This window comes from Oncorhynchus nerka, linkage group LG15 (genome assembly GCF_034236695.1).
Source record: "Oncorhynchus nerka isolate Pitt River linkage group LG15, Oner_Uvic_2.0, whole genome shotgun sequence".
Classification (NCBI taxonomy): Eukaryota; Metazoa; Chordata; class Actinopteri; order Salmoniformes; family Salmonidae; genus Oncorhynchus; species Oncorhynchus nerka.
Genome location: NC_088410.1, coordinates 48,216,061 through 48,229,658, shown reverse-complemented (window position 1 = coordinate 48,229,658; position 13,598 = coordinate 48,216,061). Strand labels below are relative to the sequence as shown.

Here is a 13,598-nt window from a genome sequence, read left to right as displayed (position 1 = left end):
GCATTATTATTCTCATATTTGCAGTGATGCCGTGTCATTTGAATGATACTATACTACTGTTATCAGAATGGAGACAGTTGCGTGTATTGTCACTTGCTAGATTTCCTCCCTATACAGTGTGTGCAACTTGTTCATTAACGTCGTCTTTAACTGCATGCGTTATGGTATTCAGCATATGCATGTCGTTTTATGGGAGTTGGACTATGAACCAAGACCTGGAGTTGAATGTTTAAGTATTTATTTGATTCCTCACATAATCCTTGCTTGTCTCCTTCTCAAAGCACATTGGAGCAGAAGATCTGAGGTTCCATCCCTAGGATCTTCTCCTCCAATGCATTTTGAGTAGGTGGTGAGGACACGAGGAATCAAGCACATATACAATTGAGATTCATCCCATGTTATTCCCACTGACTGGCTGCAAATATATTATAAAATAAGTAGATAATGGGCAAAAATGCTGACAATCCACTAAATGGCTCAAGGCTCTCTCTTGTGTGCAGCAGTTGTACTGCAATTTCTTGTGTTCTCTAAGTTCATTTCAAACAGAATCTTCTACAAACTTTGTTGAAATGTTAAGTGTTTGTCCATCTTCATTTTAACACCGACGCGTCTGAAAGACAATTGAAACACTTACATGCAACACTATTTGTTGATTATTTGATTATTATTATTTATTTTTTGTAAAGATGCATGTTCTTGGTCGATAAAATTGTCCAAGTGTTGGCTACCACTTTATTGGCAACATGCACGGTTGGACATGGTTTATACCAGTGTTGGTGTGAATTCACGAATTTAACATTTCTAATGAGGATTTTTAGATTTCAATGAGTTGAAAACTGAATTTGACCCCCAATCCTGGTTTATCCAACCACAATATCTAACCTCATACCGAACAAAAAAAGCCATTACTTCAATTACCAATGGTTTGAGTGTACCTGTTTGTCCTCATACAGTACTGCTCGACATGCCGATTGCTGTGTATCTGATGCTTATTAGACGTGTTCTGCCTGGTCCGGTAGTTACTAACCCCAGCTCTCCTTCTCTGCTTGTGGCGTGACGTGGTATGGTGTCGTCATCTGGGGGTGTCATATCCCTAGCTCTCCACACAGATACAGCCGCCGGCCTACTGATCCGCAGCATCCACCTGGTCACCCAGAGGCTCAACTCCCAGTGGAGGCCCGACATGAGCATCTCCCTGGCCGCCCTGGAGCTGCTGGCCGGCCTAGCCAAGGTAAGAGCCCCCAGGGTCTTGTTCATTAAGGCACGCAACATTTTAAAACGTCTTGCCACGGGATCAAGAATGAGTGTTTCAGGTAGGTGGACATGCATATTTCCTTTAGGATTTGCAACATTTGAACCAAGGTCTCTTTTACAGAATTACATCAATTACAGGAAATACACACATCAATATAATTACAAATTTCAAGCAGAAAGAAAAGCAGTCAAAAAATTAAGACATTCAGTAGTAAGGTCCTCAATCTGCTTTCTGAATTGCCCTCGAGGCACCAAAATGTCAAATTTAAGAACATTTTGAAGATTGTTCCACAAATAAGATGCAAAAAAACTAAAAGCTTTATCTAACTCGGTAGAGACCAAAGGAATTTCTATTTCCTATAGGGTGGTGGGACATATGGAAAGGCTACGAAAATGAACACAAGTGCTGCAATGAATATGAAGGAGTAGGCAATAAAGTGAATAAGAACCAGTCGTAGTTCACTGATCCCTGCTGTATCTCCCTCTTCCTCAGGTGAGGGCGAGTGTGGAGTCTGCGGACCGTAAACGTGCAGTCAGCTCGGTGTGCAGTTATATCGTGTATCAGTGCAGCCGGCCGGCCCCCCTCCACTCCCGAGACCTGCACTCTATGATCGTGGCGGCCTTCCAGTGCCTGTGTGTGTGGCTGACAGAGCACCCCGACATGCTCAATGAAAAGGTAGGGGAACAACAACACCACCTGCTTTCTACCTACATAACTGCCTGCTAGTCTTACTGTTCTGTCCATCTAAGCATGTGGTGGTGAATCTTAACTTCCATTTATGTCGATTTTTCACTTAGTCTCTCATTGATTTCAATGTATGACGGTGGAAATTAGACTTAAAGGGAAGTTAAGATTCACCCCTTGGACTACGCTGCTGCTACTAAATACTATGGATGCAAATATCGACCTTTGAGGTGTGGGTCAAATCTTCCCTTTGAATCATTCATTTACATTTACATTTAAGTCATTTAGCAGACGCTCTTATCCAGAGCGACTTACAAATTGGTGCGTTCACCTTAAGACATCCAGTGGAACAGCCACTTTACAATAGTGCATCTAAATCTTTCAAGGGGGTGAGAAGGATTACTTTATCCTATCCTAGGTATTCCTGAAAGAGGTGGGGTTTCAGGTGTCTTCCGCTGTCCTTTGAGGGATCATTCATCATTCAAATGGTCATATATCCTCCATTGACATAATGTCATGATTTACTATTTTATCATCATTATTCTCTGCCTTATGAGCTGAGCTCTCTAAAGACTAAACTCACCTCCTGACTTTTGTGCCATGCAATTACATAGTGTTTTGTTGCAGGACTGTTTGATAGAGGTGCTGGAGATCGTGGAGCTGGGAATATCGGGCAGCAAGTCTAAGACCAGTGACCAGGAAGTGCGGTACAAAGGGGACAAGGAGCACAATCCGGCCTCCATGAGGGTGAAGGATGCTGCCGAGGCCACCCTGTCATGGTGAGTGCCACCTGACAGGAGTAATGGGAATATACAGTTACGTTTCATAGGGAAAGATTCATTGTCTTTTGCTCTCTTAAAGGGGCAATCTGTGGTTGGTATATCCAATTTTGTTTTTACTTTTAATGATTTAAAGCCATTGATTCTTGAAGAATATAACTTATCCATGGAACGCAGGACGCTTTCATTGGCACACATTCAACAAGTTTGATATCCGTAATAATCCATCATGATTTATGTATTGTAATTACAGCCCCACAATGTGGTTACTAAAGTGCAAATGTGGATATATTTAGCTGATTTCATTGCATAACATTTAGAAGTTGTCCTTTAAGCTAGTATATTGCCCTATAAATTCTACAATATGGAGAACGTGGACGGAATCACTGAACCCAGATATTAAAATGGATTTCACATTTTTATTTTTACCCATTGAATTTAGTAACAGTTTATCATAAGACATGAACAGAATGCATCAGTGATTCGTATTTCCTGCAAATATCTGAAGAGACGATGAGAATTCCTTGTCTGTGTATGTGCGGATCTACCACTGTGTAGTCATTAGCGATGATGCTAATGAAAAGTCTTCTGGTAGATGGAAAGGTTTTCTCAAAATACAGAAATCAACCCCGGAGGGATCACGTGACCCTTGAACGAGATGGCCGCGTGAACTAAGAGCTCCGCACAAGTAGTTTCCAATTCCTAATCTTACCTCCATTCCAAGTTCACACTCATTTAGCTTTAGTAAGAAAAAGTCATGGCGGCTACAAAAGGCGACACTACAGGTGACATTTTTACCCGGACTCGAGTATTAGCGACGGAAAAAGCCTCCAAGAAGAAGAAGCTAGCTTCAGAAAAAACTAGCGCCATTAGCCAGGAGCAAGAGAACCCGCTCCCCCACGAGGCACAACGAATGCCAACCTCGCACTCTGTCGAAGACATCCTCTCTGAGTTGAGATCCCAACGTACAGAACTAAACACCAAATTAGATGCCATTAACTCTCAGCTCAGTGCGATAGGGGGCAAGGTGACAATCCTGGAAAACGCATTGCCTGACATCAACAACAAGATGTCCAGGCGCCGGGCGCCTGGTTGAGGCAGAGGGGCGAATCCTATCCATGGAAAACTTACTGACAGATGCCATGGAAACAATAGAATATGCTAAAAAGACAATCGAGCATCTGGAAGAGAAAACAGAGGACCTGGAAAACAGGGGGCGAAGGAATAATTGTGTTCTATTCAATCTGGGCGAAAAAGAAGAGGGAAACATGCCACTGATCCGCTACCTGCAAGACAAACTTCCCGAGTGGCTCCACCTGCCCACCGACAGGCCCATAGAACTCGAGAGAGCTCACCGAGCACTGAGGCCCCCACCAGCAGCCAGACAACCACCGCGCCCAATCACCATACGTTTCCTGAGATTCACCGACAAGGAACGAGTCCTACAGGCGGCGAAAAACAACACCATCACAGTGGGAAACTCCAAACTCGCTTTACACCAGGACCTGTCAGCTGGAATACGCCGAAAGCGCCGAGAATTTGACGAAGTGAAGAAATACTCCATTGACCGAGGCATCTTCAGGGGATTCAAATACCCAAACGAGCTCAGGATTCTTCACCAAGGAGCCTTGCGACACTTCAAAACTCCCGAAGAGGCAAAACGTTTTTTGAAAGAAAATCCTGGCCAATGAGAAACAGACCAATGACTAAATGCGATTAATGCCATTACTAAAGGAGGTAAGACGACATATAGCCGATATCCAGAGACCCACCCCCTAAATGTCATTACAGCCGTCCAATTTATATTTATTTTCCTTTAACTGAGAGGGATGGGCTGTATAGCCTAACCTAGGCCTACTAATGTTTCAGCCTACTTTTATTTCCCTGTTTTTTTTTTTGTTGTTGCTATTATTACCTGGGGTTCCCTATGTCCCTTGGGGAGGTATATGTAGGCTGGGCTATTGATTTTATTTTTCTCCCTCTTTTACTGAGGTCTGGACGAGGGCAACTGTGTTACTTACTCAATGCGGGGTGGAGAGGATGAGGCATTTCTTTGGTGGGGCGAGGGAGACGTTGTGCGTTGCTAACTGTTCCCGGTTTTTGTTTTATTCGGAACACAGAATTGAGACCGAGCGGGGGGGGGGTAATAGATCCAACGGGATGTGTCGAGTTGTTTGGGAACTCTGCTGGGGTGTTCAGAGATTATTATTTTATGTACACCATTTATTTTCCTTTTATGTGAACGCAGCTGTAATTACTATCCACTTTTACCCAGCGATGACTTGCACTAAAGTTCGATTACTGCTCGATGACGATGACTAGTACCTTAAATCTATTGACATGGAACTGCCATGGTCTAGGGCATGCAATAAAATGGAAAAAGATACTATGTGCTCTAAAAAAGGAAAAAGCAGACATTGCGCTATTACAAGAGACACACCTCTGTGATGCTGAACATGCCAAACTCCGCAGAGCTTGGGTGGGACAGGTGTATTTCTCATCTTTCAAATCAAACAGTAGAGGCACAGCCATACTTATCCATAAAAATGTTCCTTTCATAATAGACAAAAACATATCTGATCCGGAGGGGAGATTTATTTTGATAACTGGGTCACTATATGATCAACCAATTACTATATTAAACATATACGCCCCTAACACAGATACTCCTGCCTTCATGTCAAAAATTATAACCCTGTTCAATGAGCATTGTGTCTCCTTTGGTGTGGTGGCCGGAGATTTTAATTGTACCCTTAACCCAACTCTAGACAAATCATCTCAAGTCCCCACCACAAATCCTAGATCTGCAAAGATGTTGAACTCTCTTACTAAAGAGATGGGGCTGATAGATATCTGGAGAGAGAATAATAGCTCATCTATGGACTATACATACTACTCTAATGTCCATAACACCTACTCACGTATAGATTACATTTTTATCCCAAAGAGTTTCATAAATTCAGCCACTTGTACAATCGGACCCATAGCACTTTCAGATCACGCCTTTGTCCACCTCCGCTTTGACCTCTGCAAAAACATCCCGAGGTCAAAGAGCTGGAAATTCAATACCTCCATGCTATCAAATGACGAGTTCCATACATTAGTAACTACATGGATAGACAACTACACACAAGACAATAAAGATTCCCCTGTTTCTCCGGCCACAATGTGGGACGCTGCTAAAGCCACACTAAGAGGTCATCTAATTGCATATGCTTCCTCTAAGAAAAAAGCAATGGAAGCACACAGGCTAGATCTTGAGAGGGAGCTGGAATGCTGTGAAATAATACATAAACAATCCCTAGACAGCACTTCCTGGAGTCATCTTAAAGCAGCCAAAGCCAAACTGAATTTGGACTACACTCGGGAGATAAAAAAAAAAAAGTTTTCTTTACTAAACAGAAATACCATGAGTATAGCAATAGGCCCAGTAGATTGCTTGCTTACCAATTAAAAAAGGAGCAGTCAGAGCGTACAATCATGGCTATCCGAACAGCAGAGGACGAGGTCACATATGACCCAAAAAATATCAATTTAACTTTTCATGATTTTTACTGCAAACTATATACCTCTGAGAGAAAACACACGGAGGCAGAACTCCACTCTTTCCTAGAGGGAATCTCGCTACCTAAACTATCAGAGACCGACCAGGAAGATCTCAACTCCCCCTTCACTCCTGAGGAGATCCTGGAGGCAATTACCTCCATGCCACCTAATAAGTCCCCAGGCCCAGATGGATTCCCCAGAGAGTTCTATAAAGCTTTTTGGCCCCAGCTCAGCCCTATCTTCATGCCAATGCTGGAGGATTTTTGCAAAAACGGAGTTCTCCCAGACTCAATGCACACAGCTCGCATTACAGTGTTGCTAAAAAGGACAAGGACCCCTATCCTGCTCGTCCTTCCGGCCCATAAGCTTGTTGGATTTCGACTATAAAATAATTACCAAATTGCTCGCCATAAGACTAAACACTCTTCTTCCCAAAATAATAAAAGCGGACCAAACTGGATTTATTAGAGACAGATACTCTTCTGATAACATTCGCCGTCTTTTTGATATTATGGATCAAGTAAACGCACAGAAGACCCCTGTCCTGCTGGCTTCACTGGATGCTGAGAAGGCGTTTGACAGGATGGAGTGGAGCATTCTGTTTTCAGTCTTAGAAAAGTTCAATATGGGCCCAAATTTTATTAAATGGATCAAATCACTATACTCTCATCCAAATGCCATGGTGACTACTAATGGACTGAACTCTGACAGATTCCCTCTGGAGCGGGGCACAAGACAAGGGTGCTCGCTGTCCCCGCTGCTCTACTTGTTGGGGGCGGAGCCTCTGGCAGAGCTGATAAGGAGCAATCCAAGTATTATGGGTGTTTCTGCAGGTGGCCTGCAGCACAAGATTTCGCTTTACGCGGATGATGTCTTGCTCTTACATATCCAACCCTGAGAAATCCCTCCCTCTCATTTTAGACACAATTGCCCAGTATGGCAAGTTCTCAGGTTATAAGATCAACTTTAACAAATCCACTGTCTGCCCTCTCAATATTACACTCACCAGCTCTATGAAGACACTTTGTCCTTTCCAATGGAAAACACAGGGGTTTCAATACCTCGGGATCTTCATAACACCAGATCTGAATAGCCTTTTTAAGGAAAATTATCTTCCACTCCTGGATCGAATCAAGAACAATCTCCAAACCTGGATCTCCCTCCCAATTAGCTTAGTGGGAAGAATTAATGTAATCCGTATGAACGTCCTCCCTAGACTGAACTACTTATTTCAGATGCTCCCATGCTATCTCCCAGTTTCATTCTTCAAAACAACTAACCAAAGCATCACCAAATTTATATGGGGCAATAAAAAACCTAGGATCAAGTTTTCCACTTTATCAAAACCCGAATCTAAAGGTGGCCTTGCCCTTCCCTCCCTTCAATTGTACTACTGGTCTGCCCAAATCCGCAACATGCTAACATGGATCACAAACAGACAAGAGTCAACGTGGATTCAGATAGAAGCCCAATCCTGTGGTTCATTGCCCTTAAGCTCAATTATATTCATTAATAACTTTAGTGAAGTGGGCAACATAGCCAAATCCTTTGTGATTTACAGCACCCTACTAGCGTGGAGGGACTGTAAGAAATACCTGGGCATTTCCTCCCAAATATGTTCTCACTCGCCTATAGTAGGCAACCCAGACTTGCCAAAAGCCCTGAGGGATGCCAACTTTAATCTTTGGCATACTCTAGGAATCAGGACCTTTTCAGACCTATTTCATCAGAAAACCACTACACTGAAATCCTTTCAAGAGCTCTGCAGTGAATTCGACGTGCCAAGATCCCATTTTTTTTTTAAATATCTTCAAATTAGACATGTAATTTCCTCATTTACCTCCAAGAGGAGGTTTAGAACTCAGTTGAACGAAGTTGAAACCCTTCTTGTCACAGCACAATCCATTAAAGGCAAAATATCTTGCATCTATAGACTCCTTTCTGAGAAAGGAAGCTCCTCCTTTACTCCTTTGAAAATAATCTGGGAAAAGGACCTTGGTCTGACTATTAGTGATGAGTTATGGGCGGAGGTTTGCGAAAAGGTATACTGCTCCTCTACCAGTGTAAAAATGAAAGAATCTAATTACAAATTTTTGTACAAATTTTATTATACTCCTTTGAGACTCCATAGAATGAAAACAGATATGTCTCCTAACTGTAAAAGATGTACCTCTGAATGTGGAACCTATATGCATGTATTTTGGAGCTGTAGGGAGATTGCCAGATTCTGGCAATCTGTACATACCGCTGCACAGAAAATACTAGAGGTACAGTTTGATATGACCCCATGTATCTATCTTCTTAATGCCCAGCAGGACTTTGTTCTTGATCCTGACAGAGAAAATTTGCTTATGACTATTACATACTTTGCTAAGAAATGTATTCTTCTATTGTGGGCCTCTAATACCCCCCCTACATTTAAAATGTGGATTGACCAGATTGTTGACTTCCTTCCTCTTGAAAAGCTCACTTATGACCTCCACAAGAGACAGCCCAAGTTTGATAGACTCTGGTCCCCACTATTCAACTATATTTCAAACTGGACAGAGTGAACGGGGTGACTAGGGAAATGCGCAGATACATTTTGTGTAAGGTACTGTAAAACCTAAAAACGAATTATTGGCCCATCGTCTCAGCGAATGCTTGAAATAGCTGATAAGAACCTTGATAGTGCTGCTGCATGTGGTATGTTTTTTTTTTTTTGTGTGTTTGTTTTTATTTTAATTTAGTTTTTGAGTACGTATGTGTGTGTGTATGTATATGTGCGTATGTATGTATGTATGTATGTATGTATATACAGGTACCAAGGAAAATATATAGATTAAGAAAAATAAATGCTTTTATTTGACTTTATCATTCATTTTAATTGTATTTAAATTTTTTCAAATGTATTATTATTTTTTGACTTTTTATTTTTTTAAAGCCACATCTGTGAATGTGGAATGTGTTTTGTTGGTTGATTGAAAAACAAGAACTTAATAAAACTTTAAATTGAAGAAAAAAAAAGAAATCAACCCCGTATTCTGTATTTTGAAAGTTACATATCAATCCAGTGGGTATTTGTTTTGCAAACTCTACCCTCACATGTATGCAAAACACTGCTAAAAAACACTCTTGTTGGTGCACACTGGAATTAAAAGGTTACTACACCCAAGAATGATAGTATTTTAATTTTATTTCTCCCAGACCTCAAAAGTGGGCTCAAGCATTGTTTTGAAAAACAACTAGTTACAATTCTCTATAAAAACACTTTTTTGAGAGAGAGAGCGGAAAACGGCAATTGGGAAAAATGTGATGGATTTTATAGGGCCCTACTAGTAGTGATGTGCATCTTCTCCTTTCAAGAAGATTCGATACACATTGGCTCCGGTACAGAAACGATACGTTTTTAGTTTGAAAAGATTCTGTTTGATTAGAGAAAGAATCGATGTGATGCAAAACCTTCTTTTTTTTCTTCTTTTTTTTTTAATACCCAGCAGCGTTGCAGTTCTTGATACAGACCGATGAGCCTGGCACCTACTACCATACCCCATTTTAAGGGCAATTGAATATTTTGTCTTGCCCATTCACCCTCTGAATGGCACACATACACAATCATTGTCTCAAGACTTAAAAATCCTTCTTTAACCTGTCTCCTCCCCTTCATCTACACTGATTTTGAAATGGATTTAACAAGTGACATCAGTAAGGGATCATAGCTTTCACCTGGATTCACCTGCTCAGTCTATCATGGAAAGAGAAGGTGTTATTAATATTTTATATACTCAGTGTACACTGATTGTTTAAAGAGAAACTACTAAAACTATTGCTGATGGTGAACCTGATCAAAATGAAATGTATTGTAAGCCCCGTTCACCAGGTATAGCCAGGTGAGAGTTGTCTCTTGTAGCTTACTTTTATTCCGGTAAAACACCGTTTTCAACAGCACATAGATAATAACCTAGCAAATTACATAGGTTGTCACTCAACTAATAAAGCCTAATATCATGCAAGCCATTTTAGCATTTGAATGCTGAAGGTGCCGCGCAGATGTGCAAGGTTAGAAGCAAGCCGCCTATCTCGGGTTGGTCAGCGCGTAAGACTGGGCACAGTGCATAGTTTGACGAAGTTACTGATGGTGCGTGGGGTCGTTCGGCATGCAAAATGACTTGTAGATCAATGACTGTCAACACAGTTACATGCAGTTCGACAGGACGTATCAGTTGTCACAAAATAAGGTAATTTCAGAAGGTAGAATGTAATATGAACAAAACCTTTTAGTGAACCGGTGATTCATAATGTTTGAATAGATTTTCTGGCCGATGAATGATACATTCGGATCGGTTCGGGATCTGCGGACCGATGCACTTGTATTTAAAACATTTGTAGGCTATGTGCTAAAAGGACTGTCCATATTAGGACTATAAGAAAGGGAGTCTATAGAAATGTGTTTTGAAGTTCAGATTGGTGGTCAGATAGAGCATTCCATAGGCAAGGGAACAGAAGGCTCAGTCCCCCATAGTACGAAGATGTGTCTTGGGGACACTACATCTTTACAGCATGCATAGCCCAAAACATCTTTTAAACTATACTTTTGATCTCATTGTTCACCACTCCTTGCATCCATAGCTCTATGAATTTGAGGTTACATTTCTCCAGCCCAATTGTTGCTGATTGCCCCGTAGCCCTTTACACTTGTTCCCGTATATGGGTTGAAAATAGCAGATTTGGACACTGATAAGCGCCTAAATTGGAACGCAGTGGCTGCACAGTAACATGCTATGACGTCAGGAGCTTGCTGTCTCTGCTTCACAGCGCTGTATAGGTTTTGACTGACAGCCGTACGGGAACTTGAGCACCGCGCGGGACAAGAAGTTGCCCCCATCCCTCCTGCTAATTGGCCAACTTCTTAAATTGTTTTTGAGGGAAATGCTGTAAATTAAGATGACTATGTATTTTGAAAGATGAGACGTTAATGGATCATAATAAATACAACTTTGATGTGCACTTCACATTTCCTTATCATACCCACTCAAAATTAAAGTGGAAAACCACACTACAGGCTGATCCAACTTTGATGTAATGTCCTTAAAACAAGTCAAAATGAGGCTCAGTAGTGTGTGTGGCCTCCACGTGCCTGTATGACCTCCCTACAACGCCTGGGCATGCTCCTGATGAGGTGGCGGATGGTCTCCTGAGGGATCTCCTCCCAGACCTGGACTAAAGCATCCGCCATCTCCTGGACAGTCTGTGGTGCAACGTTGGTGGATGGAGCGAGACATGATGTCCCAGATGTGCTCAATTGGATTCAGGTCTGGGGAACGGGCGGGCCAGTCCATAGCATCAATGCCTTCCTCTTGCAGGAACTGCTGACACTCTCCAGCCACATGAGGTCTAGCATTGTCTTGCATTAGGAGGAAACCAGGGCCAACCGCACCAGCATATGGTCTCACAAGGGGTCTGAGGATCTCATCTCGGTACCTAATGGCAGTCAGGCTACCTCTGGCAGAGCACATGGAGGGCTGTGCGGCTCCCCAAAGAAATGCCACCCCACACCATGACTGACCCACCGCCAAACCGGTCATGCTGGAGGATGTTGTAGGCAGCAGAACGTTCTCCACGGCGTCTCCAGACTCAGTGTGAACCTGCTTTCATCTGTGAAGAGCACAGGGCTGCAGTGGCGAATTTGTCAATCTTGGTAAATGCCAAGTGTCAGGCCCTCATACCACCCTCATGGAGTCTGTTTCTGACCGTTTGAGCAGACACATGCACATTTGTGGCCTGCTGGAGGTCATTTTGCAGGGCTCTGGCAGTGCTCCTCCTGCTCCTCCTTGCACAAAGGCGGATGTAGCGGTCCTGGTGCTGGGTTGTTGCCCTCCTACGGCCTCCTCCACATCTCCTGATGTACTGGCCTGTCTCCTGGTAGCGCCTCCATGCTCTGGACACTACGCTGACAGACACAGCAAACCTTCTTGCCACTGCTCGCATTGATGTGCCATCCTGGATGAGCCATCCTGGATGAGCTGCACTACCTGAGCCACTTGTGTGGGTTGTAGACTCATACTACCACTAGAGTGAAAGCACCGCCAGCATTCAAAAGTGACCAAAACATCAGCCAGGAAGCATAGGAACTGAGAAGTGGTCTGTGGTCACCACCTGCAGAACCACTCCTTTATTGGGGGTGTCTTGCTAATTGCCTATAATTTCCACCTGTTGTCTATTCCATTTGCACAACAGCATGTGAAATTTATTGTCAATCAGTGTTGCTTCCTAAATGGACAGTTTGATTTCACAGAAGTGTGATTGACTTGGAGTTACATTGTGTTGTTAAAGGTTCCCTTTATTTTTTTGAGCAGTGTATTTTGGGTTCTGTTTGGGTAAGACAGTTGAACTAAGCTCATGAGGCAATTATAAGTTATATTTTTCAAGAATCTATGGCTATATATTATTAATTTAAAAGTTTTAAAAAATGTATGTACTGCATACTGTACTGTAGTTCTTTTCAACCATCCATATTTTTTTATTTGACCAAACCTGTATTCTTATCCCCTTAGTTCAGGGTTGCTATTTTTATTCATACTCATACAATTCTGCTTTTGGAATGTTTTATAGCGGCGATTCCTGCCTCGTATATATTTTGAATGCACAGCATCTCTGTCCCTGTCAGCATAATGCAGGTCCTGGGGGCGTTCCCGTCGCCCAGTGGCCCCGCCTCCCCCTGCAGCCTGCTGAACGAGGACACCCTGATCAAGTACTCCAGGCTGACCTCTACCAGCCGCAAGAACTTCCGCTACTTTGTCCTAGACAACTCTGTCATCCTGGCCATGCTGGAGCAGCCGCTGGGCAACGAACAGAGTCAGTTATGTTATCCCAAATCCACTTCAACAAATATATTTGACATATTATTGGCAATCCTTCACGTGTTATCCCAGAACCATTTTGACAGTCGTCATCCGCATGTTATCAGTCATCAACCACATGTTTTCAGTCATCATCCTCATGTTTATTAACATTTTAAACGTTTAAAAGTGGTTTTGCACTATAAAACGAAAATTGGAGTTTCTCATTAGACATGTCCAATGTCTTCTGTTTTGTGCCTAATGAACACAACCTTGTTGACCTGGTTGCTGTGTGTGTGTGTGTGTGTGTGTGTGTGTGTGTGTGTGTGTGTGTCAGCAGATCCCTGTCCATCCGTGACCATGTTGATAAGGGGGATGTCTGGGAGACACGCCTGGACCATGCAGCTCTTCCACCAACCCAGGGGGGCCCGTGCCAGCCAGAAGGTAACACGCACACTTTAGTTAACCCTTTAGATTTGTTATCTTGATATGTTTCCGTACATTTCTATTACTCGC

At 42.6% G+C, this 13,598-nt stretch overlaps 1 protein-coding gene across 1 annotated transcript in view; it reads left to right on the top strand.

The window, feature by feature from the left end:
* Positions 1–13,598, top strand: part of LOC115142833 (ral GTPase-activating protein subunit beta-like) — an 80,564-nt gene that overhangs the window by 44,270 nt on the left and 22,696 nt on the right. Inside the window, 5 exon segments of the mRNA XM_065001651.1 lie at positions 1,098–1,231; positions 1,748–1,930; positions 2,567–2,718; positions 12,911–13,098; positions 13,423–13,526. Coding sequence (XP_064857723.1) covers positions 1,098–1,231; positions 1,748–1,930; positions 2,567–2,718; positions 12,911–13,098; positions 13,423–13,526 — 761 coding nt within the window.